At 42.3% G+C, this 26,921-nt stretch overlaps 1 protein-coding gene across 2 annotated transcripts in view; it reads right to left on the bottom strand.

Annotated features, from left to right (window-relative positions):
- Positions 1-233: 233 nt before the first annotated feature.
- DPYS (dihydropyrimidinase) overlaps positions 234-26,921 on the bottom strand; it is an 81,226-nt gene continuing 54,538 nt past the window's right edge. Inside the window, exons 8-10 of one of the 2 annotated variants that reach the window (XM_045453931.1) lie at positions 13,058-13,265; positions 2,168-2,298; positions 234-637 (exon numbers count right to left, since the gene is read on the bottom strand). In XM_045453931.1, the coding sequence (XP_045309887.1) occupies positions 2,182-2,298; positions 13,058-13,265 (325 nt within the window). In that variant the 3' untranslated portion in view covers positions 234-637; positions 2,168-2,181. The remainder of the gene's footprint in view (positions 638-2,167; positions 2,299-13,057; positions 13,266-26,921) is intronic. The other variant, XM_045453929.1, reaches the window with a different exon arrangement.

The following is a 26,921-nucleotide window of genomic DNA, read 5'->3' as shown; positions in this document are numbered from 1 at the left end:
TTCTTGTTAATTCCTGCAAATCCTGCACTCATCAGTGTGATTGGATAATTTGCTTCAGACTTAATCTAAGGTTGAGTATCCAGTTTAATTACATGAGGTTTGTTCAGGGATCCGATTTCCAGGAGTTACTGAAACAGATGTCACAGAGGAAATTGTGCTTTTGAATCAAAACCAACCTCTCAGAGTCTCAACCCTGTAAGTTAGAAGATACACATGACCCAGAGAACAGGATATAAAATGCAGATCTCAATGTTTATTAATTAGAATAGGATGTAAAACCACAGAGTTTGCTATTTTTAAACAAATGGTAGCCATTAAAACAACCTTAAACAAGAAAGTGATTTTTAAAATTTCAAAGCAAGAAATCCGGTACAAGCAAAGATGGCATTTTAAAGTATCATCAATGAATTTTCACATGGACTTTCCATCACAATAATAGTCATTTATATCTTCCATCTTACGCAGCAACAAAGTCACAGTGAGAAAGACAGCAATTGCTTCTGAAAGGAAATCAAAGAGGCCTTGAGCGATTATTTTTTCAAAAGCATCTTGGGGAGTTGAAATGAGGCCTGTTTCTCCACGGGCTGACGACACTTAACAGTGATGGGAACAGCAGAATTCTTTTCTCTGATTTTACCTTTGAACAGAACAAAAGGAACTCAGTATAACATTCTCCCTCATAAAGAGATGCAGAACTCAAGCCTAACCCCCAAGAAATGCTATAATCAAAGTAAACACTAATCCTGCTCCTATAAATGATGTTAATAGCATGTTATAGCATTCAACAGAATTTCTCCCTCTTGCTAATCTTCCTCTGAATTTTTAACACAATCTTTCTGGATTGGAAAAAGAATTCCAATAGTCAGGAAATGACAAAAAACTTGAAGCTTTGGCTGCATAGCATTGTTAAAGACCGCACTCCATAATAAAGAGAATATAACCCAGAGTACACAGGACCTCATGATTCAAGTCATGGGGTTTAGGGAAGTACAGGTTGTCCTAGTGTAAAAATGTGCAACTCCTAAGTGGGTATGCATAAAAGTAGTCCTTTGACAGTGTCCCAATTAACACAAACACCTATCCCCGTTTACCATGTCGACCCCTCGTATAAGTCTTTTGCAGATCACTATGTGTTGAAACAGCCAAAAACATCATAAATTAAAAAAAAAAATTTAGAGCCCTATGAAATTTAAAGCTGGCAAAACATGCAGATTTCATGAAGCCAGTGGAAGTTGTGTTGGAGAGAGGCTGCCAGAGCAGGATCAGAAAATAATAGGAAAGAAAGAAAGAAAGAAAGAAAGAAAGAAAGAAAGAAAAGGAGGGAAGGAAGAAAGGAAAGAAGGAAGGAAGGAAGGGAGGGAGGGAGAGAGGGAGGGAGGAAAGAAAGGAGGAAGGGAGAGAGAGGGAGGGAGGGAGGGAGGAAGGAAGGAAGGAAAGAGGGAGAAAGGAAGGAAGAGGAAGGGAAGGGAAGAGAAGGGAGGGAGGAAGGAAGAAGGAAGGAAAGAAATTGACAAGAATGGTGATAATAGATACTTGAAAAAAAAGAAAGATCTGGGTATCAAAAGACTAAGAGAAAACTGAGGAAGCACTGAAATATTTTTCCAAAATGACCATATCTACAATACTATTCCAAGAATTAAGTGTGCAATAAAGTACATCAAAGACTATCAAATAATTTTCCTGAAAAATCATACACCCAAAAGCAACATTTGATTTATTTTTTTCATTCATTCTAAGTTCTAGAACATAATTGCATTTACAATACGAAGATTTGTTTTCTAGATAAGATCCTAATTAAATACTTTATAAATTTTGACCACAAAATTACACTGTTTTAAGACGTGTCAAATTTCCTCACTAACAGGTCCCTCTGTATGCTACCCGTCTATTTGCCTCTTGCTCACATTTGATACTTCAAGGCTTTGCTGAAAGTTTCCTAACATCTCAGAGAATAAATCTCGAAATAGACCAAGGCCTTCTTCAATCTGCAGGCTCAACTAAGTGTTCTGTGTTAAGAGGTCTTTTATCAGTCTTCCCTTAGCTAACCTGTCCTTGAGTCTTTTGTCACTTTGAAGCCTTTGACATTGACCTTGGACTCTTCAAAAGTTTATGAAGACAGAGCTGCTGATTTCATGCAGGAATACTTTCTCTGCCCACCGTCCCTTACCCACAGCACCCAGCTCAGGGGTGGGCCTGTTTCCTGGTCCCTGCTGCGGCGTCCTCTTTTGTCTCTCTAGTTTTCAGTGTGACGACTTCTCCCTTGTAGGGTTCACGCTCCACAGGGGTAGGTGTGCAAGTCTGAAACAGAACAGTTCATTTTCCTCTTGTGGTTTACTGATTTCCTGAATTCAAAGCTAAGCGCAGCTCCCTTAATGAGCAAAACGAATCTTAGCGAGAGCAAAACGAATCTTGCTAATTTACCTCTCATGTGCCTCCCGCCCCTTGCCCTTTCACTGAAGTTCCCGGCAACCTCAAGTACCTGAGCTGTGCCCCACTCTTTGCTGGCGCTAATCGGTGTCCAACAAAGACCCAGGAAGCACGCTCTGATTGTTCTTTTCACTGAAACTTAAATTGGAGCCTCTACCCCATCCCCACACCCTTCTGGTTGTATTAACCACCTCATGGTCCTTCGGACATTCTACCTTTCCTTCTCATTTCAATCTTAGACATCTATATTCCTAGACCGCTTTGTGGTACCTCTCCCAAGACTCTGAGCGTTTTCTTCTGAGTCTAGCAATCTGTGTATGTGTTTTTCTCATTTTCTCACTTGCCCCTGTGTGTAACAGGCTGTCCACAGAATCTCACATCTCTAACTACACCTCTCGGGTGGCCCGCTGAGAGCAGAACCCGCCGGCTGGATTCAGCTTGAGTTAATTCAGTGCTTGCTCAGAGTTTAGAAATCTGGACTGGATAAACAAAGGCATTCACAAGAAATAAGTCACACTGTTTATAAACATGGACACAAATTTACTGGCAAGTCAAGAGGCAGCAAGCCGCAGTGATTAAGGGCATGGGCTCTGAAACCAGACTGTTTGGGCATGTTACTGAACACTGTATTCCTGGTGCCTCAGTTTAAGCTGGGAATAGTAACAGCACCGGCTTTTGGGGGTGGTTGGGAGAGGATTAAAAATAAGTAAATCATTTAGAATAATGCCTAGTGTAGAATAGGCTCTTAATAAATAAGTATGTGTGTACACATGAGTATGTAGATCCCCCCCTCCAGTAACATTTGCCTTGTTTTGACCACAATGTGATCAACAATGTGAGCTCTGCCAGACACCGGACCTATGTTTGAGTTCTAGCTTTGCCAAATGAGCCAGATAGGCCTACTCACTCATCTAGGAAACGGAGGGAATGAACGCCATCTCCCAGATACAAAGCGTTACCTTCCTTCATTTTATGGGTATTTATTGAACACACACAGTCCCAGATATTTTGCCAGGCACAGAGGACAAAACAAAGAGCAACACAGAGACCGTCCCTACAGCTGTGAGATTTGAAGTGTAGTGTCAGGGCACACACACAGAGCACTTAGGGGATGGGAGGGGGGGACCCCTGCCCTCTGCTCACCAGTCCCAGCCTCTGTCCGTTTTCTGTGTCTGGTTGGATGCTTTGCTGGACTTTCATTTTGACTATCTCTGTCCTTTACTTTGCCCTGGATCCTGTTGTCATCGTGAGGAACATCGACACCAAGAAATGAAGGACCAACTTCCTATTTCTGCCACCCAGCCCCTGGACCTTGTGTTACCTGGAGCCAAGCCACACCTGAAACTTTACACCTACTTACTGTCCCACTCTATGACCTTTCAGGGAGGTCTTCATGTTTTTTCCTCTCCTGGTTTACTTTCCACGTCAGACTGTATGATGTATCACTTAAACCTTGGCTGACCATATAATTGAATCCAAACACGACTGAGACTGTAAAGGGAACTAAACATAATTAACGGGCATCATCAGAACTGGCTAATAACAGGGTGCCTGGATGGCTCAGTCGGTTAAGCGACTTGGTTTTGGCTCAGGTCATGATCACACGGTTCGGGGGTTCAAGCCCTGCATCAGGCTCTGCACTGACAGCATGGAGTCTGCTTTGGATTCTCTCTCCCTCTCTCCCTGCCTCTCCCCCACTTGTACATGTGCTCTTTGTCTCTCTCAAAAATAAATAAACGTTGAAAAAAAGAACTAGCTAGGAAAACCAGGATTCATGTCCATATGTTGCCTACAATCGGAAGGGTCTTTCCTTTCTCTCTTTTCTGTTAGCACTGGCACTCAGTAAAACCTGTGGCATAGTTCAATTCCATCATCAGCCTTTTCCACAGCTAAGATCCCCTGGAAAAAGTGACATAAGTGGGCAGATCTTTATGTCACCTGCCTTCATGCTGCGTGCCCTTCATCAGCCCCACTCTGTCTCCCTCTTCACCCAACAGTTCCTTTGAAACTTCACTGCTTGTGGTTTTCAGCTATTACCTTTTTGTCTCTCCTGGACTCCTTCCTGGGAAGGGGTGGCTAAAAGCAGTGATTTAAGCAGAGCCATCATGCCCAGGCACAGTCCTCCTCATTCAGGGGTGGGCTTGCTTCACAACCTGATCAGTCCCTTGGAGGATCCTTCCCTGACCCCAGCTGCAGACTTGGTGGGGATCACGAGACTCAACAGATGACCAGTGTCCTTCCCAGATCCTCCCACCAGGGCTAGACCTTGTCCATGCTGGCATTACCACCTCCTTGGCCTAAATATCTCTGATTTATCTTCTCTAACTCAAGTCCAGAGGATTGTCCGTCCAGGATGCTTTAGCCCTCCCTAACACATCCATCATCCTGTTTACCATAGTTTCCTGTAATTATCTGTTTACTCATCTATCCCTTCCAGCAGATTCGGGGCTGGGGTACTGCTCTGTTTTTCCATAACAAGTACTCAGTACACAGTTGATCAATTTCTACCCAGGGTATGATGGGAAGGAGATCCCCATCTGAGCTTTGTCTCCTCTTTGTGTGGGTCATCCTGGCCTGGGGTAACTCCGTTTCCCTCACACTCCTTTGCTGTGTTTCGCCGTTTATCTGTTCTCCAGGCTGCCCTTCCTCTTTGGCCGACTGTCTCCTGTGGGCAGGCCTCAGCTCACCTGGTTGTCCACGAACCACCTTCTGGCTGCTCAGTCACTTCACTAGCAGTGCCACTAGGCCCCTCGTAGCCTTGCTGGTCACTCTGGTCACAGTGGCCACCATGTATCTCTGACCTGACTGGCCAGGTCTAATCTGCACGTGGTCCTGCTCTGTATCTGCCTCTGAGGCTCTGGGTAGGCAGGGCACGATTTCCCGCCAGAACTGCCGTGGGGCATTAACCACTCCTGCCCACGCCGCCGCCTCAGAGACAAACCGGCCCTTTCTGGGGAGGCTTTGCTGCTCCACACCTCACAGCCTTCCGCTTTGATAGATGATTTGACAGAAATCAAAGACAATTCAAGTTCTGGTCCCAAGCCTCCCAGTACTTTCACCTTGTAAAATCTTCTTATCCTTAGAGGTGGGTTACATAAACTCTTTAATGCTAGCCCCACATCTTGTTCATCTTTGTACTGCCTATTGCCCCTGGCATTGCACTCCATCTATTTCAGAACCTCAGTAGATATTCACTGTGACAAAACAGAGAGTGATGGCACTCGTCCTGCGAAATCTCAAGCCGTCACTGTGTTATTCAGAAGTTCAGTTGCACATGTGTTTTCTCAGTAGACCCAACCCACCACTCTTGTTACTTCTCTCTAGTGACAATAACAGATCTCCGTCTGAAGAGTGAAGTGCCCTGCCCTGACATGGCCCCTAGCGTCTGGTGAGACCAATGTGTCATGCTCATGGGTTACCCTAAGTGGTGGGGTCCAAAATAAAGTGGGTTTCGTTCCCTAGGATCTCAGATGAGCACAGTGATTAACACGGACTCTGTCCTGAGTCTCCCAGCTAAACCCATACCTAATTCTTCGCGGGCATTTATGGAAGAGCTGGACAAAGAAGCAGAGGGCTCTGGATTGAACCAAAGAGGGCAGGTCTCTTCTCTGCTTGCCTTCTCTCCTGGTTTTCTTCCTACCTCACCGGCCCCTTTCTCAGGCTCCTTTGCCGGCTCCTCTGCTCCTCAACCTCTGAAGGTTGGCAGTCCCAGAGCTCTATCTCAAGCCCCCTTTCTTCTTCTCGGTGGCCTCAGACTTATGGTTTTAAATCTACATGTTGCGATTCCCAAATTTTAGTTGCAGCCCTGATCTCTCCTAATCTCCAGACTCCTTTGTTCAAGTGGCTAATAGACCTCATCACAGGGGGATGTAATAAGTGTCTCCAGCAAAACTGGAAGTTAGGCACAAGGAACTGTAGGTGAAACGGAAATAGGATTTAAGGTCTTTGAGAACGAACACTGGTGTTATATTATGCCTGTTTCCCCAGGGCCTAGGATAGTACCTGGTTCTCGAGAAATATTTGTTAAATGAAAGGTTTCTTAACTGTAGGACTTCTTGGAACTTTTTGTATGATATTGGGCAATAGAATCAGTCTGAGAGCAGCATTATCTAAAATTATGTGACACCTTTCTCAAGGTGCACCTCAAGAGACTAGTGTCCAAAAGAAAGAAAGAGAGAGAGAGAGAGAGAGAGAGAGAGAGAGACTAGAGTGAGACTAGTGTCCTGAGAATGCACCTTCAGAGGGCTGAACTGGGTTGTGGCATCTGTTCCCCTCAGTACAGGTGGGTCAAAATCCAATGATTTCACCCACCACCAGATCTTTCCATCCTGATGATATCACAATCCAATAAAGTGGCTCGAGGGTAAAACTGTGTGAGAGGCTCTCTTAGGTAATATAGGGATCACAGATGGCACCTCGTCTGGCAGGGTGTTGGTGGCTTGCGTTGGTAAAGTTCAAGGTTTACAGCATTTAATGATGACTGTCATTATGATGAGTTAATAGACAGAAAAGAGAACTATATCACAATGTGCAGCACTATGAATAAATATTAATCGCAATCATTATTATACCCGCGTAATTGCAGAAATGCTTTTTGGTTAGCTGACCAGGGGAAACAGGAAGTTGTAAGTTGATAGAAAATGTAATTGTATTGTTTGCAGAGAGTTGTGTGCTGGGATGCTAGCTTTTCTGAGACTAGGAAGACCAACAGAGAAGAATCCTGGGCCCCAGAGGAAGTTCTGATACCATGCCAACCATGGAGACTAAGAAACTAAAATATCAATTGAGGCAACAGAATTTCCAGATTCCAAACAGCAGGTACTGACCCAATACTTAGCAGTCCAAATGAGCAGCAAATGAAGTCCATGCCTGTCTGGTGAACACTCAGCACACATTGAACTGAGCCCTTCAGGGCTGTGAATCCCTAGGGCACGAGGAACCCCTAGGTTCATTAGAGATGACCTATAACAGTGAAAACCTGCATTTCGAAAATATTTTGCAATCCACCAATTATTTCCATTTAACCTTCAACATATCTGCTGAGCTATTTCTCAAGGACAATGTGACAAAGCTGGGCCCTCTCATTTCAGGGATGGGTCCTCTGGTAATAAGTTTGCCAGCCTGAGGATAAGTGAACGCCATGTACAGGAAGGCAGAGTAGGGGGGTGACATTCTGAGGATGGGGGCAGGTGGCTTTGTGTGTCGTGGGGGGGCAGTAAACTTCCTGATCAGTACATTGCAGCAATAGAGGCTAAGGGGATTGGCTTTGGAGGTAGAAAAATCTGGGTCTGGGTTCTAAGGCGGCCACTTAGTAGCTATGTGACCTCCTTAAGCCTCTGATTCTGGGACACCTTGTGGCTCAGTCAGTTAAGGGTCAAACTCTTGATTTCGGTTTAGGTCATGATCTCATGGTTTTGTGAGTTCAAGCCCCATGTCGGGCTCTGCACTCATAATGCGGAGCATGCTTGGAATTCTCTCCCTCTCTCTCTCTCTTTCTGCCCTTCCTCCACTCATGTTGTCTCAGCCTCTCTCAAAATAAGTAAATAAACTTTAAAAAATGCCTCAGTTTCTTACTTTATAAAATTGGAATACCACTACTTGCCTCAGAAGGTTGTAAGGATTAAACTATGCCAGGCACATAACTGGTTATCAATAAATATTTACTGAATAAATGCTGAGTGGTTAAAGCGCAAAAAGAGAGTATTTAGGAAGTCCCCGTATACAGTGGTGCACTGGTCAATGTCAACAACCAGCGCTGCCTTCCCTTTTCTCAGCAGCCCCCACCCCAAAGCCCTGATGTATAGCACCTGCCTATTTCTGGGGTGTAAATGCTCCCACCACAGCAGATTTCAGGCCACTGAAGTGACGTCACTGAATGAGGAGCTGGGAAGAGTCACACACAGATGTCTCTCATGAACCAAAATGAGCCGACTCCAACGGAGGTATCACCTTTGATTATTATTATCAATCAATCTGAGGAAATGAGGATACGTGGCAGTTACCGACATCCCTTAAATTATTTTCTCTGAGCTACCACATTGAGAAAGACGTTGACAAACTGTTCCTTCAGAAGTGGAGAACACTCATTTCAAGGACCAGATCAGCCATCCATTCAATTTTATCTTATCTAAAAGGCAAATTATGCTTATTGTTGCAAAGCTTTAAAAGCTTCAAAGCTTTGGCACAACTCTGAAGCCATGCATTGCTCCGTGAAGCTATTCCTGTTTCTCTATAAAATGCAATGTGACCCTGATTTCCCAGAATAGATTGGGTTGCTTAATACTGAAAAAAGAGAAAAAGAGATGACTTAAAGCAACTCTGTACTTCCAAATGTGGGTGAAAATTACAAGTCTAAACACACAAAAAATTCTAGAAAAAGTAATTCATTTGAGGTTCACGAGCTATATTTTTTGGGGTAAGGAATTAACAGTATGTAAGTTGATTTTATTCTTTCCAGATGCTCTTGAACATCTAAGTTGTGTTACTCTTTTTTTTTCTCCTTCCTTCATCCCCCAAGAGTCACTTAAGTGACTTTTTATAAAATATTCTAATATATATTTTATTATGTTATATTTATCAAATAGTTTGATGCCTCATCTTCTGATTTAAATTTTTTTCCCTTAAGGATCAGCTGCTTAAATGTTAAAATAAATAAAGTAACAATTCCCAAAAGCTGTCAAATTGGATAAAAGTGTTGTTTCTTTCCTTTGAAATTCTTTACTGTATCTGATAACAGTGGTAGGTGCATGGCATGATGCTGGTAACTTTTGTTAAGTAATAAACTCATGGACAAGAATCAAGCTCACAGATAATTCCACAATTTGGGATGAGTCAGGGGGCAATCTCCTGGGTAAGTTGATTTAAAATTTTTTCTAAGACCTCTAAAACTATAGTCTTTGCTCTTTCTGTTTGCAGTTTTTTTTTATTTTTAAAAATTTATTAATGTTTATTTTTTACAGAGAGAGACAGAGCATGAGTGGGGGAGGGGCAGAAACAGAGGGAGAAAGAGGATCTGAAGCAGGTTCCAAACTGTCAGCACAGAGCCCGATGCAGGGCTCAAACTCATGAACCGCAAGATCATGACCTGAGCCGAAGTCGGATGCTTAACCAACCGAGCCCTCCAGATGCCCCTGCAGTTTGTTTATGCATCAAATTCTTACTATGTACCAAGTACTGGGCATGAAAATATAAGATGGTGTCCTTAAGGAACCAACACTCCGGCCAAGTCAGCCAAGTTATGGAGCAGGCAAACGCCGATGTGTCTCTACCATCTGTTCTTTGGGAGTCCAGAAGGGTAAGGGATTCATTTGCTTACTTTTCTGCTTGCCTTCAAACTCCTACCCTTACAAAAATAACCAGAATATTTTAAATGGAAACCAAAGCAAGAGCTCTAATAACCTAATGTGAATTTAAAACTAGAATGCCTAACAACTCTCTTTATTAACCTTAGTGTGATATTTTTCTTCTATAAAATTATCTTTGCTTCATGGAGAGAAAAAAATGTTTGAAATGTCTCCAGGCAACCTTCAAACCTCATTTTATCCATTTTATTTGATATTTTTCCCACACCACCGTTTTCCAAAATAATGAGTTTCCCCACACTTTGAGTTTCACAATCACTTTCTTCTCTTTTCTTGCTGTATGGAGGTCCCATGATACAGCGGGAATCAGAAAGGCCATGTTACAAATCCTGGCTCTTACGTTTACTTACTGCTTATCACAGGGAAGTTATTTAATCTTGCTGAGACTCAGCTTTCTATTTTGTAAAATGAAGTTGATAATATCTACCATATGACTTGTTATGCAGGTTGAGTAAAATAACGACTGTAAACCATCTGGTACGGTGCCTGGCAGATAGTAAGTGCTCAGAATAGCACATGACAATAACGATAACAGCTATCACCTATTGTTACTGCAAAAACAATAATGCCCTTGAATGCCTTAAAAGTTGGTGATATCAGGGGTGCCTGGGTGGTTCAGTAGGTTAAGCACCCCACTCCAGCTCAGGTCATGAATCTCACAGTCCGTGGATTCAAGCCCCGCATCGGGCTCTGTGCTGACAGCTCAGAGCCTGGAGTCTGCTTCAGATTCTGTGTCTCCCTTTCTCTCTGCCCTTCCCCCACTCACGCTCCATCTCTCTGTGTTTCAAAAATAAATAAACAATAAAAAATTTTAAAAAAAGGAAAAAAAAAGTTGGTGATATCAGAAGAAAATATTAAGAAACTAAGATGACTCACAAACAAAGTGAACTCTTGAAAAGGGAAGTTGATAAGAATTTTGCCAACAAACCCTAAAATGACAATTTGGAAGGGAGAATTGATGATGCCAGTCATTTGGTGATCTCTGCTGCCTCAAACATTTTCTCTACAAGAAGACAACTTAGGTCACGTCAGCCATTTAAATACAGTCTATCAGGCGTTCCCGGTTAGTCTAGCGCCCCTGTTGGAGAGCATTGGCACTGATGCTGTCTTGAATCCAATTCACATGTGACCTAACCTATCACCCAGTTCTGCTGATTCTGCCTCCTTATGGTTCCCTAACCCAATCCGTTTCTGCTCATACCTTGGATTACTATTACAGCTTCATGAATGCATTAGCTGCCAACACTGTCTCCAATTCAGATTAGTTTTTGAGAGACTATTGTTTTCCAAACCAAATGCTGAATCATTTGTCTCCCATTAACTCATTTAACTCAATCTTTATGATTTACAATATCGTTCATTGCTCACCTGTACAGTTTTTGGAGTCAGACAACCAGAGTTTATGTTCTGGCCCTGCCATATACGAGCTGTATGACCTGGATCAGTGTCTTAATTTCTAAAGCTTGTTTCCTAATCTTTAAAATGGGGGAAAATAATAGTTCTTTCCCTCACAGAATTTTACAGTGAAAGAACTCATGCCCTGACTTGCATTCAGTTAGCATCAGTAAATGTTAGTATTGCTATTATCTATCACACACGTGGTCAGAAACACAGGGGATTCTTACAGTCACTATCTACCTGGTACCTGTCAATGTCAACATTTACAAATTAACCCTAGCAAAATGAACTGTAATCTTAAACATTTTGACTAAAATACAGTATATAAAGAACTATGGCACCCTGAGAATTTAAAACATTCTAGAGTGCCTGTTTACTTAGTCAAAGCTTTAGGAAGTGTTAAAAGAAAAACACCAAACAAAACAGGATGAATCTTGTATAAGGGACTCTGAGAATCCACAAGTAAAAAATTTCTCATAAGACATAAGAGGAAAAATCAAACAGACTACATGATCCAAATGGGATGCATTGAAAAACAGCCAGAGAACTTTGGAAAAATAGAAATATATTTTAAAATGGAAAGAAGAGAGAGAAGCCTTAGAATTGATCCAAGGGTTTCAAACTCTACTGTCTCTAGGCCAGATGAGGAACACAGTGAGTGAAGCCTACTGAGTAAAAACCAGAAAGGCAGTCTTAGAAGATCTCGGGCATCCAGCCATGGCCTATTGTCCTCACGTGGGGTCGAGGGCACAGGTTGCCTCCCCGACACCCCAAGTCTAGCAATTTATATGGTTTTCATTTGAAATTTTCTGACATGTTAGTGTATTTAGTAAAATGAATTTTTAAAACAGTGTAAAGTAAACAAAGGTATAAAAACCCATGATACATTAAGAACAAATGTTTCTTTTATAAATTTATTACAAACAAAGATGTAGGGAAACTTTGTCATAGATTTGGTCATCAAAAGAGGAAAACAAAGAGACAGAACTAACATTTGACCCATACTATGTGCCTTATATTTATAACTCTTATTTCAGTCTTAGCAATTTGTTAAGGAGGAAATGTTGCCTTTCTCTAGATCAGACAACTGAGCAGAAGGATGAGAGATCTTGCTGTTGGCCACATAGCTAGGAAATGGAAGGGCAAGGTAGAACTCATATTTAGATCTACCTGCTCAAAACTCCACCACTGCTCTCATGGCCATTAAAATGAGCTTTCATACATTCAACTATAAGGAGTGTAATTTTTTGAAGCACCATTCATTGCTAAGCACTGTTCATTGCTAAGCTCCAAACTCCACCTCCATTTTGCACACAGGCCACGCCTCCCATAGCTGCTCCCAGCCAATGACAGCATGCCATGTAGCTGGTTGACAGGAGACTTGGTTCAAGGGCTGCCCAAGGCCTTGCTCAACCTATCTTAGATTGAATGGTAGACTAGGATGCTGCATTTCTTTTTTCTCAGTCCTTCACCAGAGTCAGACTTGAATTTCAGTCTGAAGGCTCTCCCAGCATTTTCTGACTCCCTCCAATCTTCTCACACAGGTGTTTCCCCTAATAAAAACATGAGTATCTGCTTCCTAGAGGACGCTGACTAACACAATTGCCAAAAGTCCCCAGAGACCCTGAATCTGCCTGGGGAAAAGTGACTTGGTCCATGAGGAAACCCTCGGTAGATACACCTATCTTCAAGGGAAAATGCAATCCAATAATGATTCTCTCTTAGAAAACTGGAATTTAGCTGGAACCTCTCCTCTCAATCCTGACTCCCAAGAATGTGTTAAGGCGAGCATATGTGAAAACGCCAAAAACAACATCCAGAAACAGGTGATGGTTCATCCCCCGGTAACAACCTATTTCTGCACAACTCACCTGGTCTCGCTGCTTGATCCGCTTGTAAATATACTCAGCAAATGGTTTGCGAGGAATAAACTTTCCATCTCCTGCTGTGACACTAAGAACTCCAGCTTCATACACCACTTTGCCTCTGGAAATGGTCACAAGGGGCACCCCGTGGCAAACCATGCCCTCGAAGATATTGAAGTTAACAGCCTGATGATGAGTTCTTGCCGAAATAGTCCTGTTTGTAAAGACAAAGACCCTCTAGATCACCACCAGCTCATCTGACAAATATAAAATATTCAAAGAATGACTTTAGAAGAAAATTTAGCAACTCTATTAAGCCGTATTAAGCTTTACCATTTGAACAAGCGACTTCAAGAATAGAACATAGCATTAACATTTCATTACAAAGTAATTACATTTTCTGAGAGAAAAACCCAATAGATCACTCCTTATGGTGATTAATGAGGATGAAGTGGGTGAAAGGAAGATATTGTCTCTCACGGTTAGATTTTTAAATTAATTTTTACAACACGCATGAGTCTGATGAACACACTGATTCAGTACCCACCCAGCTTTAAGTTTAACTTTTGGCAGATGCATCTGAGGCTTCTTCATTCCCACTCCCCAAATCCCATCCCTGTCCCTCCTTTCCCAGAGGGAATCGGAAATTGGTAGTTGTCAAATTGAACTTGGTCGTTATCAAGGAAAATTGTATCTGGAATTTCTTTCCCTTGTCTGAGGCAAAACTTGAAAAATTTGAGATAATAAAAATAACAAAGCATGTTAGAATATAATCACTTAGCAGGGTCTATATCATCTATTTGTATATTCATCATTATTCTTAGTAGTTTATTAGTACGTTCAATCTTATACAATATGATCGATGACTTCCAGGCTGGATCCTTGAAAGTTGGGTGACTTCTTCCCTAAATCTCATTTGGTGGAAGGGGCGGGGGTGGGGGGGAGTGATCTGGCAGCAGTGAATAACATGAGCATCATCTGAATTCTGTAGAAGTCTCTATGAGCCCTCTCAAGATAGATTGAGAGAAGTTCTTTGCTAAAATCCCCAAGGCTGGGTCGAAGGAACAGCAGCCCAAGGCTCCCCCAACCCTAATCTGGAAGGATGGAGCTGGGAGATTCAGAGCTTTTGTGTGCTGCCACCCTAGAAATGAACGAGATGGTGCTGGCCTGGATATTGGGTTTCCAACCCTATGGTTGGAATGGTTTCCAACCCTAACATGTCCAAACAGAATTCTTGATTTTCAATGTCTCCCACAACACTCCCACTCAAGTTTGCTTCTCCCTTGAGTTTCTCAACTCAGTAAATGATACTACCATCTGCCTTTCCTCCTCCCTCAAGATATCATTAAGCCTATTGGTTCTACCTCCCCCAAAATAAATAAAGAAATCCCAAACCTGCCCGCTTTGGTAGCTCTCCACTGTTCCCACCCAAGTCCCATGCCACCATCTCTCATCTGGACGACCCAACACCTCCTACAGCTCTCTTTGTTTCCCCTGTTACCTTCATACTCCACAAAGAGGGGCCTTAAGAACCAACTGACTGATAGAAAAGTTGAAAAGATCACAATGAATAAGAGGTAGATACAAACACAGTAACAATAATTTCCAACACTAAGGAGGAGGGGGGCTACTGATCAAATAGTGATGTTTGATAGGAAATAGGAAAATGAATAAAATATTTAAAGGATTGCTAAGAATAGGATGAGTTATGATGAGTTATGAGTTGGTGATGAAAGATACAAACTCAAAATAAATCTAAGGAACAATATAAAGGAGCTTCAAACCTGCAGGTTAAAGTGTTTTTACGACCATCACAGTCTCTTTGTGATACTTCCATAGTCTGTCTGGGCTGTGGTTTCCTAAGTATCAGTTACACTGATGGCAGAAACTCTCCGGCTTGCTTTGTAAAATGTTACATAAAAATGTCTGGACGAATGCATTAGTAAGGCACTAAATGGAAGAAGTAAAATGCATAAAAATTCATGCTGAAATGGTTACTGAAATACAAGAATGGGAGGCAAAAAAGGGGAAGCCCTAAATCATAAAAGTCTATTTTCCCGATGGGAAATTAAAAATTACTGATGCTCTTAGGGAAATAATCTAACAGAAGAAATAAGCTCTATACACAAAGACTGTCATTGCAGTACTGCCTAAACTATTCAAAATCTGAAGCATAACAATTTTCTAATGACTATCTGGTGGAATATTGGGCATCTATGAAAGCCTACAATTAAGAATATGATAGGGAAGCAAATAAAATGATGATTACGTAATAATAAATGGAAAAAAGTTATACAAAGCATGTATATTATATCTACAAGGAAAATACATATGCAGGTAGACAAATACAAAAGGAAATACACAAAGTAAAGTGTTTTTGTGGGCTGGGAATAAATGAATATGCAAAAAAAAAGAAACAAATATGAAAGCAAAAGGTCTGTGACAGCAAAATGTCAAATCAGATTTCTCTGCCTCAGACAAATAAAGGTCATGACCTTGACTTTCTCAAGGGTTCTAAGAGAAAGAAGACAATTAGGCAGCATCTAAGTGATTCTTTATAATAAGGCATTATGTAAATGAGGTGCAATTAACACAAAATGTAAATTCTAGGCAGTATCACCAGCAGCAAAAAGAATGTGCTTCCACTTTTACATCAGAAGGTGTCTGACAGGGTGTCATTCCTCACCCAACTCTTGCCTTCCAGCCAGAGCTGCAATTCTCCAGTCTTTTAGGAACTTTCACACTTATGGATCTTGATGCATGCAGTTCTCGTCACTCTGATTACCCTCCTCCCTGTTCACATCTGTTCCCCTCCCTTCCCTAAGACTCCACTCAAGAATCCCGGTGCCATGTCGATTACATTTCAATAAAGCAGGTGGTGGAGGGTGGCGGTGGGAAGAGAATCCTGGCCCTCAGAAGCTGACCCCGATGACCCCCAGCAAAACCGAATATCTTCCTTTGTGGCTTAGCACTATCTGAATGCTAAATGATCCAATGATCTCTTGACAAGACCCTCTCTTCTTACTTAGTGCACACTTTAAGACTGAGTCCATGTTGTTTCATCCCCAGCACACAGTAGGTGCTTAATAAATATGTATGAAATGACCAAAAAGAATCGCCACGATTTTCCTTCTGTGTGTTTTATTTCCTGCCTCCACCGACCTCTAGGACGTGACTGTGTTTTGGAAATAGAGCACCACATTACATGAGATAGAAACATCTAATCCCAGAGTTTCATTGTTTACTTAACATTTCTGGTGAGCTGTACCAGTTCATTAGCAATACATAAATAAATGCATAAGGTAAATTGTTATAATTATCATTGTTAATTGCATCTTATCAAGTCATATGAAACGCTTGCTCATCCATACCTAGCAATATTTAGCGATGCCAATATTACCGACAGTTATAAATTCACAGGTAACTATTGTCACCCCACATCCCTGTTGATAATGCTGGATTAGAGCTGTGTGAGAGCTTAACCAAGGGTCACTCAGTTTGATAATGAATGAACCTCTAACAGGGCAGAATAACTCTCACTTAAGAATACCGGTATATTTGTAATGCTGCCATAAGAAGGTTAAAAAAAATTGCGGTGCATTTCAATATTTCATTGTTTTAAAGAAAAATAGAATTCAATATCATCACAAGATTTATAAAATTATTACAAAATGTATCTAAAATCTATTCACTACCAGTGCAGTATGGGAGATGTGGTCCATTAATGGAATGAACACAAGTTCCAAGTCACACAATTGCCTTTGGGAGGATATCTGTTGTTCCTTTGAACATGCTCCCTTAAAGGCAGAGACCTTCTGTTAAGGCAAAAGCCAAGAACATGCCTTCCCAGCCTCCTTTGCAGCTGGGGCCCAGTTATGAGTTCTTGCCTCCTCCAAAATAGTGCCCCAGCACCAGACTTTGCATGCGAGCTGGTGACTCAGGATGCAGGTGTCACAGGAACTCATGTTGGTGAGGGTGGAGACAGATAAATCCTGCTTTTAGGGCCAGCTGTGACAGAAGTTTAGCAGCAGAGTCCAAGCTTGTTTCACTGAAGCCATCCATGGGAACTGTGCCCAGGGGCAGCACCGTGGCTCTCTCTTGCCCTGTGGTAGGCCTAGAGCATTGGTCCTGGTTGTATAGCCTCTTAGCCTGGTCCTCTGGTCCTTCTGGAGATTTTCTGAGCCACTCAGTGTCCCTTAATACGTTTCCCTTTTGTTTAACTATCTAGAGTAGATTTCTCCTGGTTGCAGTAAGAACTTCGCCAGATACATCTTTTTCTTTCAATATTTGCAGTGTATTTCTGGGACTTTTAGAAAAATAGTTTGTGATAATCTCAAAAGTATAAAACTGAGGCCTTTCTTGAGCATGAAGCCTGAGCCCAACTGCCCTTCAGGTCTTGTCTCTGTAACAGATCCCGAGCAGAGGTGAGCATTAAGCACTGTCTCTTCAAGTCTAACTCAGGCCACTGCCCTGCAAGACACAGGAGCAGACCCATTCTTCCTAGAACTTTATGGAAAAATAATGAAATATTCCCTAGGTTTTCATAAGTTGACCAAAGGGGCTCCCTCAGATGCAGCCCAAGCCCAGGTGTGAAAGACAAAGTCAGACTCATTTATCCTCCCTTACAAAGCTGGCGGATCTCATGTCACCCAGTGGGCTGGCAGTGCGTGGAACACTGAGAGACCATTTTGGAAGAAAGCAAGAATGGAGGTACCCAGACTCTGGCTAAAAGAGAGGTTGAGTCAATGGACTCATTCATCATCGTTGTAAGGTTCAGCAATGCTGTGAGATAAATTGGAGCAGGTGTCATGGAAGTTGGAGGTGCATTTGGCTCTTAAGTGGCCCACACAAATAATCCCGCCCTGAGAAATGCAGGGTAGCAAGCACTGTAATTTTGTCCCTCGGCTTTCATTCTCCCTTCCTCTGGTGTCAGCACCCCCATTTTTCTTTAAGCCGTCTCTCTCCCTCATTAGAGATAATCTGGTAAGACAGTTAGATATGGTGCCCTGTTCTTACCTAAGCAAGGGATGGGCAATTGTCTTTTGTTTCCTAGTAACCTGAATCATTGGAGAGTGACCACAAAAATTAAAAGTGATTGGTGGGTACAATCCTCATTGCAAACCAATTCATGCTACAGGCTGTCCAAGGCTGCCCCGGCCAGGCTCCACCCTTCCAGAGCCCGCAGCATTGACTGTTCTTTTGGTCTGTAAGCTCCTCATAGCCTTCCCACAAAGTGTGCCTTTGCTTAAGTGACAGCAAGTTGGTCACTATGATTTGCAGCCAAAGATCTCGACTGATAAAGACTTTGTCCCTTGGAGAGTAATTCCCTTAACAAAGAGCCCATGGATATTTCCGAGGCAAAGTTCAAAAATTCTGTGATTCAGAAGGAACCTAGAAGCTACGTTCAACCAAATGTGTCTGCAGAACAGATGCAGATGTGGGACGATGCTCTGATTCCATTTGTAAGCAAAACCAAAGAGCTGCAAGATTTATCATCAAATATTTTTTCAAATTTAACAATATGCCAGGTAGCTCAGGAGACTAGCATTTGTGAGAAATCTCTTCTCTGTAATTACTGATTGGATGGCTAGGCTGTTGGCCTGTCTGGGTGGTGACAGGAAGGGTAGGAATGATTAAAACCTTCCCAGCTGGTAAGGGGGGATGGGGTTCCTGGGCCTTTGCCTCTTCATTAGCAGATTCACAGGAAGGGTGTTCTCAGTGGTCACTCTGCCCCGAGGGAAAAGCTGCTCTTTGTCAAGCTCGCTTTGAGCCTGTATCAAAGGGCACGTCTCTCTGCAGAGGGGTGTCAAGGTTGTCTTACTGAGTCCCAATTATACACATCTCCAAGGCTCAAGCCGACAGGGAAGCAGAAGCCCTGAAGATAACATTAAGCTATTTTCCAACTTAGTCAATAACTTTGATACCACTCACATCACAGCTGCGGAAAAACATTCTGTCCCTTTGCAAATAGCTTTCTATCAAAGAGCCGCGTGCGGTTATAGATGAGAAAATCACTGAAGCAAAGCCTGCAGGAGACTGCAGCCCCGTCGATGTGCATTCAGAGAGAACGCTGGAGAGGAAGAGAATTTCTGAGAGCAACGTGGGTCTTCTTGGCCCCAGAGAAATGACTTGTTTATTTTGTTACATTTTCTCCAACTCAGCCATTCTGTCTGTGGCACGAGTGCATTCTTATCAGGTCACCATGAGAGCCCAAAAAAGTTTTTAAAAGTCTCATCAGGTCACTTAGCGGCTTCTTTAAAAATACACCTCATCTCTTTACATTGGGTTATATGACACCTCATGTACCACATGAAAGAATAATCATCGTTAAATCTCAACACTGTGAAGTAAGTGCTATTATTACTCCCGTGCAATTAAGTGAGGAAGATGAGATGCAAAAAGGTTTATATAATTCACCCCACACTGCACAGTTCATGTAGGTCAGGTGAGATAAAACGTTGAGGTCTTAGCCTCTAGACAATATTGCCCTTGAAAGCTTTATGGGAAGCCACCTAGACAGCGGGCAATCAACGAAAGCATTTTTTCATCAACCAGAAAACAAATGAGAAGCAACTCGTTCCATACATCCTGATGATTCTTAGTTTGTTTTCCATTTAGCAGCAAGGGATTCAGTATGCTATTAAGAAAGTTCTTAAACCAAAATTGGCCGGTCATTCTCAATGTGATCACGATAGAAGATATTTTTTTGACATGTGTTCCAACTGTCTATTTCAAACTACCTCTTCTGTCAATTTCTTGGACCTGACAAGTTATATAAATGGGGGGCAAAGCAGCCACATCTCTGGAAATGCTAAATGGTGCTACTTCAAGTACATTGTCATTATTAAGCAAAATTGCTGCTCACTGCACCCATCAATCTTCCACCCTCTATTCAGACTTTTCCACCTGCCTCCCACAGAAGAGAAAATGGGAATTGCTTCAGCCACGTTATTAAATCTAAATTGGACAATAACTTGGAACTGTATTGGTGCTCAATGGATGACAAGACATTTAATGCAAGTTCACAAAAACTCCCCAACATTGACTTAAAGAAATAAACCCACCAGGTAGCCCTGCTATTTTGTCTTTGAAGTTATATCGTATAGGTCACAAATGGTGGTGTGGATCGTGGTTAGAGAGACTGAATTTGGACACTGGAAAGTTGACCTTGGAAGTAGGTATCACATCGTTCACCTCCTGTGTCTCACACAGCACTGAGCAAATAGAAGGCATTTTATATACACATTTGTTTATCTGAAAATAACTTATTAGTAAATTTCTATATTATTACTTAACATAAATATTTCATGTCCTATACACTAGTTTTCAGACGGTGGGCAACTGAAAATAATTTAGTGTCTTAAAGGAACAGGAACTGAATGTGAATCAGCAAAAGCTAGCATGATTCTAGGATGTAGGTTCCATGAATATTAAACAGATAAGTGCTTATAGGTGAGATATGATTATTAGCTTTTGCAAGCAAGGCTGTTGCCCTAACATATTGGTCAGAGTTAAAAATAACTTTCTGGGGTGGTGTGTGGACTTGGGCTTGTAATTACATTGTCCCCATGCTGGGAAGTTGCCTTGCCCTTGCCTGATGACATTGTTTGACAGACTATCTATGGGCACAACCTGGGCAGAAACAAAATGTTGGTTTTCTACACAGGAATATACTGGCTACAATTCACACAATATCCTTCTTGAAAAGTCAGAGTAGGCCCGGTGCTTATGATGTTCAGCTGTAATGCTATATTTTAGGGAGAGAAAGGAATGCCGGGAATATAAAGAAAAGACAGCTGAGTTCTCCAAAGGGATGGAAAAGAGAAGGCTGGCTAAGCAAAATGTCTGGGGGACTTTTAAACTTACTCTTTTTTTTTTTTTTTTTGAAAGGAAGATGACCTATTTTCCCTCCATCCCTATCGAGGGGAATAAAAAGAGGTAGGAAGCATAAACACGGGAAGATGAAATATAGTTTGACACTGGAAAATCACTGCTTGACAACGGAGAGGGAGGTATGTTCGGGAAGAAGGGAGGCAAAAGCTGTGGCCAAGTGAGAACACCGTGAAGGCAGGCTGCCACAGACCTGGGTGATACCCCGGCAAGAGTCAGAGAGAATTTCCAGCTCTGCAATCTGAAGAAGGGCGGCCTGGCCTCCAGGATTTCTGGGAAGGTGATGAGACAAGCATAATGTTGCATGATTCTATTCCTGAGTCATTTCAATTAGGGGCTCTCAGAAATGCCAAACTTGTCAAACACATGATCTCACAATAACCGTAACAGATACTGATGGACTTTTTACTCTGTGATAGACGTAGAAAGCATCATTTCATTTAATCCTCACAGTAAGGCTATGATATTGACATATTTATTATTATCCCTGTTTTATGGGTAAGAAAAACTGAGTGTGGAAGAGGTTACATTGCCTACGACCCAGCTAGCATATGGCCAAGGCAGATCTGGAACTTAGGTCTGTGGAGTAAAAAGGCTTCCCATTAATGATGGAAAGCAGCTCGTTTTAATCACAGTGCAGGGTCTACAAGCTCTTTTGGAAGTGGCCTGAGACAATCAGTCAATAACTATGCAGAGAGCATGGTACCAGCACTATGCTTATCTATTTCTGCTGCGGCCAGCAAGTTTTACTTAACCTTGACTGCTTTTGAATTGATGGAGCTACTTATGATCCAACTGTCTAAATGGAATTTCTTTAGAATGTTCTAGACTTGAATGTCATTCAGTTGTCAATAACAAAGTCATCTTTTCCATCATTTCTTGATTCACCGTGTAAGACTGTGCTGTGGAAAAATACGGACCAAGAGTCAATGAGTTACCAAAGTCTTCCTCAGTTGTCATTGTGTGAACTGGAGGTCTAGAATGTCCATCAGAGGATATCAGTGTTCAGGGAGAGGAGTCTTAATCTCCAAAAGTCTGAATCAGGGGTTGGAAAATTATAACTTGCAGGTCAAATCAGGCCCACGGTCTGTTTTTGTAAATAAAGTTTTATTGGAACACAGCCATGCTCATTCGTTTGTGTATTATCTGTGGCTGCTTTTGTACTACAATGACAGAATTGAATAGTGGAAACAGAGACCCTCTGGCCCATGAAGCCTAAAACATTTGCTCTGTGACCCTTTATAAAAGGAGTTTGCCGACCCCTCCTCTAAATGCCTCCAGTGACAACAACAACAACAACAACAACAACAACAAACAAAACACCAGGCCCTTGAGAGATTTGCAAGACCTAAAACCTTGGCAAGGGAGAGAGCTACAAAAAAAAAAAAAAAAAAAAAAAAGATGAGAGGCCAAGAGAGAAAGAAAGAGAGAGGGAGAGAGAAAAGGAAGGGCAAAAAATAAAAACAAAGAAATAATTAAGAGAGTGTAAAGGAAGACAAGAAACATGACCCAAGAGTTGTGGGACAGAGCAACGCCAGTGACCATCCCAGCAAGTTCCAGATTTCATCACTGCCCATTGAGCATCTGCTGTATTCCAGGTACTTCCATGCACACTGCCTCACTTAATCTCTCAACAACCCATGTTATTATCCTTGTTGACCAGATGAGGAAATGGAGACTGAGAGGTGAGGAACTTGCCTGAGAAGCGGTGAGGCCGGAAATAAAACACAAGCAGGCTGATCCCCCACTCGTTTCTCTCTCCCACACCCCAGGCCATCAGTGACCACTCCCCTGATCAGAGGAGGAAAGCACTACGTTTCTTCACTCATTAAAGTGTATCAGAACACTTGGAATTTTAACAGACATCATCTGCCTTCCATCTGGGCCAGAACATGGCGGCAGCTAATCAATCATCTAGTTCAGCCATGGTGCACGCCAGCAGTCCAACGACCCTCCGAGAATAGAGGACTTTGGAAGTGCTGCCAGAGTGAGAAGCACAGCCCCAGAGTCCCAATTGGCAATGAGGTTGTACAGTTCAAACGTGGCCCGACCCAAAAGGCACCTGTTTTCTAGGAAGCACTGTCGGGTCACAGAGGCAGGCTCCAGGGCTAATGTCATCACTACAATGTCATCTCCGTCCCCTGGAGCAGGCGAGAGGCTCAGAATGCAAGGCGGTGATGATGCTGGGAAGCTGGGGCGAGGCAGCCAGTGAAACGGACTCAGCCGCAACACCCAGCACGCCTAAGGGCAAACTCAGCCAGTAAGGAGGCAGGGACCACTGGCACCCCAGGAGGGCCTGACCAGCTCTCTGCCGCTGCAGGCACACCCAAACCCTCTGACTGGAGCACACCGGGGTAAGAACTGCTAACATTCCCAGGATGCCTGTTTGTCGGATGAGGAAACCGAAGCAAACCAAGGAGGAAATTGAAGCAAACCGAGGTCAGGCAACTCGGCCCAGGTTACACTGCCATTCTGTGGAAAAGCCACATTTTGAAGCCAGGAGGTCTGACTCCAGAGGCCAAGACTCACCTCTAGGCTGCAGTGCCCTTCCCTTCCCTGCCCTCTCGGGAGCCTGGAGCTTTGCAGTGCTTAAGAGATTGGACTTGAGTCAACCAGGCCTGCTCTGAATCCCAGCTCTGCCCTTTCCAGCTGTACGATTTGGGACAAATAACTAACCTTTTTAAACCTCAGTGTCTTCACCTTGAAACAGATACCCACACTGACAATGGCATCTAGGCCTCACAGGACGGGGATGGAACTGAAGCAGAAACCACCTTGCGGCTCTGGTTATCTGCAGGCTCCTCTCCCGGCGTGAGGCGCCACCATAGCTGCGCCCACTTGGATCTTCTTTCAGCAGCTCTGACTCCTGTGTGTCCAGTCCTATGACCAAAGGCAGACCTGCACACCACACTGCCAAGGGCGGAGGTCACAAGAACAGCATGGTTTCACTCCATCCTCCCCGCGGGGCCCAGCTCCTACTATGGCTCCATCGTGTCATTGCTCTGCCTGCTTTACCCCATCTGGCCCTCACAAATGGCCTGCCCTCTGGACTTCAGGCTCCAGCATCAGACACAAAGACAGCAGCCTTGAGACACTGTCCAACCAGCTCCTACAATTGTGGAAGGTCAAATTATATATACATACATGTATTGTACGTGCATGTGGTGAATGTCCATATCTATCTGTATATGTTTGTGTGCATATGTATATACACACACACGTACACATCCTTATATACACATGCCTATATGTGCATTGGTGTGTTTGTACAAGTATCTGTGTCTATATCTATCTCCAGGTGGTCCTACTTCTCTGTTTGAGCCCTGACTGATGTATCTTGGGTGGGTTACTTCCGGGATAGTTTCTTGCCAGGATCTCTTTTCCTTTTTGCTATCCGAAAGCATTCACCTTTGACATTTTCATCGGGTCTTCTTACATCTACTGATAGCGCCTCAGTGGCTAGGAGTCATGGCCAAGTCATCTACGGTGATTGTGGTGATGATAAATAATGCAGCTTCTATTTACTGCACGCTTACATGTCAAACCATATGCTAGCATCTTTTCATAGATTATTTCACTTAATCCTCCTTACAGCCCTGTAAAAGCAAGCTGTTTTTAATACCTGGTTTGTAAATGAAGAAATTGAGGCCCAGGAAAGCTGAGTAGCTCACATAATATCATAAGTAAGAGTCAAATACTATATATTGCCTCTCACTTAACCACTATATATTGCCTCTCACTGTAAGAGATCCATCCAGGACCCAGGCCTTGAATGAAACCCACATTTATATGAAATTTTACACCATCTTCTTCCAGAAATACTAAAGCACTTTGAAAGGAAAACACAATGTGAAGTAGGATAATTAGGGATAAAAACAGAACGGAAAAACTGTATAAAAGAATATGGTACCAGACACTTGGGTGGGTAGTTGAATATATGTCTATACATGAGATTATACTCAGCAGCATAAATTTCTATGCAAAATGCTTCCCCCAAAATAGTCAACCAAAGAATGAATCAATTTTAAGGAATACGGTCATGTTTTCTTTTAGACTTTGTGTACAATTAATTCCCATAGGTGCCAGAAAACAACAAATGAGTCACGTGAGGACTCAGAGGTTCCATGTATTTAGGAACTAAAAATGCTCTCATATGAAAAACAAAACAACAGCCGGGGTCTTTTATCATATTGCTGAAAGCCATACTTGGGTCATTAAGCTCTTCTTGTCTCTGGTTTATCACTTAAGTAAATGAGGTAAGAATTGCTAATTAGGCTTACAATGCTACCATACAGAAAGTTAGGTTCTAAGAAATGAGTTTCATAAGCCCAGAACTGTGAGGCCACTATTTCAAAGTTCTGACCTACCAACTTATCTACAGTTCTATTCTCTCTGGTTTGAGGCAAAAAAGAAAAGGAAATGAAGAAGTCATCGTGGCGGAACAATGTAGAAAATCCCTTTCCATCTTTGTGTTTCTCTTATATTCACCCGTTTAACATAAATTTATTTATTACCTGCATACTAATTGATTCCCAACATGTATCTACTGATTACCAATTTATTGATTGATTCCATGTCATGTACTGTTCTAGGCCATGGGGATGCAGCAGGGAAGAAAACAGACAGAAATCCTCACCTGAATGACGCTCACACTCCTTGTCATGCCTATTTCCGAATGTGCAAGGACCTGCTTGTTATAAATGTGATTCTAACATACGAACAAGGTCAACTTTTTAATAACAATAATACACACACACACACAATGCTTTACAGTTTCCATGAAACACTTCCCCATAGACACAGCATTTATTCCTCAAAAGAACTTTGGGGAGTTTGCAAGAAATATGACAGACCATTTAAATAAAGAGACAAATAATATAACGTTACCAAAAGAAAAATGAACAAAGGGCATGAACAGACATTTCTCTATAAGAAAAAAAAAAAGCAATGACTAATACACATGAAAAAGCATTCAACTTTCCTAGTGCTCAAAAATATGCAATTTGTAGCTGAAAGGTAATAATTTTTACTTGCAAAAATAACAAGAAGCAAAGGGAAAAAAAGATTGTATCCGGAGCTGGTGAGGAACTATAGGTGGTAACCACATACGCAGAAAGCCCTTAAAAGCACATACACTCTGATGCAGTAACTCTGCTTTCAGTAATCTGGCCCATAGAAATAATCCCAAATCTAGATTTAAAGTAGCAGAAAAATGAAAGTGAAAACTGTCAAAGTTATTCAAGTGTATGAAACCTGGATAAAGGGCCTAACACAAAGTCATTAGAGAGAGAGAGACTTTCCTGGAGAAGTCAGACATTCAAAAATACTGAACAGCTCTGTGCCATGTGACATCTAAGGGGTTCCCACTGAAATTGCAGTTACAATTGTGCCTCGTTGACATGCCAGTTACAAATTCAATGTGCAGAGGAGGATATGTATAAGCAGTGACTGACAAAACAAACTGGAATTCTGAGGCTATGGTTGATTTCTCTAAGCTTTTTTCCCTCTAGGATCCCATATTGTGAAAGTCATTTACTTTGATGCCTCCCTGCTAGTTTGTAAATCTCTCATGGCTATCTTTTGTATGTGATAATGATAATAATGATATTAATGTCTCTTGGAGTTTTGCTATATGCCATGCTTCTATTGAAGGTATTATCTCCTTCCAGTGACCTGCAGAGCTTGGTATTATTATTACTGACAGGAAACTGAGCCTCAGAGAGGTAAGGAACTTGTCCAAGGTCATGCAGACAGTATTGGCACAGTTGAGATTTGAATCCAGTGACCCAGTTCTGCTCTGGATCCCATGCCCCTTAGCCACTGAGCCACACATCTTGATCCATTACTTTACACAATAGTTATGTGGAGTACTTTTTTTCTCTGTCCACTTAAGTCCTGAGTTACATTAGAGGAAGACATTTCTCGTTTAGCTTTGAGCACAGTATATGGCACCCAGTTGGCACTCAATAAATGCTTGGGT

The sequence above is a fragment of the Leopardus geoffroyi genome, chromosome C3 (assembly GCF_018350155.1).
Source record: "Leopardus geoffroyi isolate Oge1 chromosome C3, O.geoffroyi_Oge1_pat1.0, whole genome shotgun sequence".
Taxonomy (NCBI): domain Eukaryota; kingdom Metazoa; phylum Chordata; class Mammalia; order Carnivora; family Felidae; genus Leopardus; species Leopardus geoffroyi.
Note: the sequence above shows the minus strand (reverse complement) of the source record. Positions and strands in the feature narration are given on the sequence as shown.